This window comes from Folsomia candida, unplaced genomic scaffold, assembly GCF_002217175.1.
Source record: "Folsomia candida strain VU population unplaced genomic scaffold, ASM221717v1 Fcan01_Sc005, whole genome shotgun sequence".
Lineage (NCBI taxonomy): Eukaryota > Metazoa > Arthropoda > Collembola > Entomobryomorpha > Isotomidae > Folsomia > Folsomia candida.
In genome coordinates this window covers 219,022-223,367 of record NW_019091197.1, presented here as the reverse complement: position 1 = coordinate 223,367, position 4,346 = coordinate 219,022, and the positions used below count along the sequence as shown (strand labels likewise).

General features: G+C 39.1%; 1 protein-coding gene across 1 annotated transcript; it reads left to right on the top strand.

Annotated features, from left to right (window-relative positions):
- Positions 1-1,251: 1,251 nt before the first annotated feature.
- LOC110849853 (zinc finger protein 595-like) lies at positions 1,252-3,900 on the top strand. The gene is made up of 4 exons (XM_035851859.1): positions 1,252-1,554; positions 1,822-1,915; positions 2,845-3,488; positions 3,574-3,900. Exons 1-4 carry the CDS (start codon positions 1,252-1,254, stop codon positions 3,709-3,711), a joined length of 1,179 nt encoding a protein of 392 aa, XP_035707752.1. The 3' UTR covers positions 3,712-3,900.
- The last annotated feature ends 446 nt before the right edge of the window (positions 3,901-4,346 follow it).

Sequence of the window (4,346 nt, the reverse complement as noted above, 5' to 3'; positions counted from 1 at the left end):
TCTTAATAGTTTAGATATATACTCTCAAGTAGAATCGCCAACAAACAATATGAGGTAGCCCTAAAATAACTCATTTGCTTAAAAGATAAACTTTAAGGCTTATTTATCTACTAGAAATGTTTGATAATATTTGTGAAAATTAGACTAATATGTGGAATTAATAATTTATGTTACGAGAAAATGAATGAATACAAATGAATACAAATTAAGTATTTCTTTAAATTTTCAATTTATCTAAAATTCTCACCCATATTTGATTAATTTTCAAATGTTTTGAGACACGAGTTGCAATAAACTGCTCGATTTTGCTCCTATAAAATTAATCTATACCTCAGAACCAAAATGAATGCTATGAATTCGTTAATTAACAACGACCGAAATCCGAGTTTTGCATCATGTAGAAGAAAATTAATATTTAAATAATTAATTTTTAAATACTTGCAATATTTAAACTATTTAAATACTAACTAGGGAGCGTCCATAAATCACGTGATCGATTTTTGGACAATTTTGACCCCCTCCCCCCCCCTTGGTGACCGGTGGTGATAATTTCGCTACCCGCCCCCCACCGGTCACGTGACACGAGATGATGCTCAAATTAAATCATGTCCGGAATAACAATATTTTTTAAATCATTAATCAAATTACAGCTACATTACACACATGTGTAAATAACTATTTAATACGCCAGTCAGACATAAGAATTTAGGTCGAAGCAAGTTTATAAATATGCAAAATGAAAATCAAATTTATATAACGTGCGTGTGGTATCATACCACACGCACGATATAAACTCTCATGACATTTATTGGCAAAAAACTTTACTCATGTCACGTGACATCTGACCATCTACCCCCCCCCCCCCCGTGATAATTCGTGACAAATTTCAGACCCCCTCCCCCCCTCTAATCGATCACGTGATTTATGGACGCTCCCCTAGTTAAATACATTTTATGCACTCAGGTCACAGGTACTTAAATAATAAATACTAAATACTTGAAATTCAGTATTTAGATTTTAAATAATAAACAATAAATACCCAAATCCGGTATTTAAATACTGATCTTAAATACCAAAGTATTTAAATATAACAACTCTGGTAAAACTTTAATACCAAGCTATTACTACATCGTATTACTTATCAATACCACTCTGGGGGAATCCTATATGAATACCGCCTGGTATTATTTTAATACTGGATTTCTAAGAGTGTACCTTACCACATACTCTCATTGTTACACATACTTAAAAATGTATTTCCTTCCCCTTCTAGGTGTCGAGGGTGTCGAAAAATACGAAGTTTTCGATCCCATCACCCACTACAAGCAGTACCGTTGCCCCGACTGCTCCAAAATAATGAAAGGTCCGACACGGTTCAAGGATCACTTACGAATTCACACGGGAGAAAAGCCTTTTGTCTGCTCAAGGTGTGGGGCCGCATACGCAAGGAAGGTCGCACTCCTCCTCCACCTTCAATGTAGACATCCCACGGAGAAAGCAGGATTTGTTTGTGACGAGTGTCCCAAGTCGTTCCCAGCCCGATACTCGTTGACGGTCCATCGAAGGCTGTAGCACTCAAAAGTTTACTTGTCGTGCCCCAAGTGTCCTAAGCAGTTCAAGAACAGGCTCTACTTAAATAGACACGTGACCTCGGTTCATGACCAGGTTTGTGACATGAAATGACAGATTCTTTCAAAATGCAAAATGAAACTCAAAATAATTAACAAAGACGCAAAAGAAACTATTTTTGTCTTAAACAAATTAAAAGTGACGAATTTCGACAATTTTACAATGTACTACTTACAAATTTTTGTTTCACAGGAGCCTCCCAATGCTGACGGTGCCGACGTCCCCCTTCGCAAACGAAAACCTGTCAACCAAAAACAGACACAAGCCAGCAAACGATATTATCAAAGTAATGTCCCCTCTATACTCTTAAAAATCTACTCTAATAAAGTGTTAGTATGATCCCTGGGTCCCTGGGTCCGTCTTCGCAATGCAAATTGCCCCATACAGTAGACAAAGAAGGAAGCGGAGCAACCACTGCATGCATGCACTGCACTGCATGAATAAATGAATACATGAACATGTACACCCCACATACATACATCACTCATCAATAGTGGTTATCATGATAAGTGATCGTGATAAACACTATTAATTAATTATTTTAGTTTGAGAAACTCTACCCACAGCGAGTGGCATGTCAATTCGAATGTATTTTTGACGCTGAATCCAACGCCGTCAATGGTTTTGACCTGCGAGGCCCCCGTGACCTCGCCGTGACCGTGGTGTCCAAATCTGGCTTATTCGTGATGTCGCATATCAATTCGAATGTATTTTTGACGCTGAATCCGAATCCGTCAATAGCTTGGCGTTAATTGTAGAAGTTAACGGGGTTTATGGAACTTAACGGGAGCGTGAAGCGTGGGAATTTAAATAGTTAGCTATGCAGTTACTCCCACGCGACGGGAATTTAAGTAATTAGCTATTCAACTACTCCCACAGGGGGAAATCAAATTTTACTGTGACCAGGTTAATTAAAATGCAGTATGACTTGGGCAAACCCTCAGTCTGATGTATGTATGTAGTATGACAAAGTCTCCACTGGGAATTATTTAAAATATAGTATGACGGATTTTTCGCTTTGGGCACACCCCCCACTGGAACTCTAGAACCCGGCCTTGGCCGGGCTATACGCTAGTACAGTATTAAAGTAGTACCAAGTGGTATTAAATTTTAATACCATGCTATATCAACTTTAACACCACCGAAAAATCAATACCTGCCTAACCATACCAGATGTCTGACATATTAATTTATTTCCTTATCTTACTTGTACAGACGTTATCAAACCTCAGCGGAAACTCCTCTCCCCCGTCGCCTGTCCGGATTGCGGTATCATCTCGAAACACGCCATCACTCTGAAATACCATCAAAAGCTTTGTCACTCCTCCCAAACCCCGATACCCCGAAAAGCCCCCGTTTGGCCGTGTCCCCTCTGTGACTTAAAATTCGGGTTAAAACTCTCCCTCCACACGCACCTTTCCACCGTGCACGACTCAGCCGAGTCCATCGAGGGGATCAATAGCTTCGGAACGTTCGAGGACAAAGATCCCGTCACCGACGTAAAGCGACTTCGTTGTCCCGACTGCGATAAGATGATCTCCTTCATAAATTTTAGGAGTCATTTAAGACTCCATACGGGCGAGAAGCCACATCTCTGCCAAATTTGTGGGGCCACATTCCGCGAAAAGACCTCGCTGACAAACCACTGTAAACGTCGCCATACGACTGAGGAAGAGAGGCAAGAATTCATTTGTGATCAGTGTCCCAAATCGTTCCGATTTCAAAATGACTTGCTAACTCATCGAAAGAGGATGCACCCCGAGGGGGGAGAAAGAGCGACCTTTTTGTGCTCAAGGTGTCCAAAACAGTTCGCGCATAGAAGCAGCTTGAACGCACATGTTCTTGCGGTTCATGAACAGGTTCGGTGTAGATTTGCTTACTAATTTTTACTTACTTTTTAAATTATGTAACTGGCCCTTAAATCAGTACTAATTGTTCTACTAGGCGAGGAGGTTCAAGTGTACCCAGTGTGACAAGGCTTTCAAATGGAACAGTGATTTACGGTATCATGAGCAAGTACACGCCAATCCGGGAGCGAAGAAGAGGCGTAATCGCCCATTGCGAATTGTTCCCCCTACGTAACCAAGACACGAGAATTTGTCAACTCCAGGAGAATCATTTACCAGTCGAGAAGAGGAACCAAGATTTGTATGAAGGCATGATTTCCTAAATAAATACGCTTTCGCAGAAACCTGTACCGTAATTGGTTTCTTAAATGCATTAGTTTTTTTAACTTGTGGACTGGATTTGTGACATTACATATTAATTTTGTACAATGCAAATTTTAAGATTAACGTGAAGTAGTTCGCTCATACCTTTGTACATAACCTAATAAACTGTGCAACTTTTCCGATATGAATTTATTTACGACTCGATCTGTGTGTGTACATATGTATTTGCTTATTATGCAAAAATCTGGCTCTAAAATTCATGCAGTTTATAATTCCTCATGTCAATTTAATAAATGTATAAATTGAATTTATACATTTGATAACTTTTTAACGTTTATACTTACATACATACGTATGAACATATTTACATATGTACGTAATTACCAGAGTCCGGTTATGTATGTATTTTGAACTTTTTGAATAATAAACCGATCGGGTTGAAACTTTGGCATATTGTTCCTGGTCAGGCATAGGTCACACGGTCAAAAAAATGTTTTTACATATTTTACATATTTCCAGGTTTTGGTACATGTTACGCATTAGAAT

Coding starts and splice junctions, on each gene's coding strand:
- LOC110849853 (XM_035851859.1), top strand. CDS start 1,252: ATGTATTTCCTTCCCCTTCTAGGTGTCGAGGGTGTCGAAAAATACGAA. Junction 1,555..1,821: donor CAGCCCGATACTCGTTGACG/GTCCATCGAAGG, acceptor TTTGTTTCACAG/GAGCCTCCCAATGCTGACGG. Junction 3,489..3,573: donor TTCTTGCGGTTCATGAACAG/GTTCGGTGTAGA, acceptor TTGTTCTACTAG/GCGAGGAGGTTCAAGTGTAC.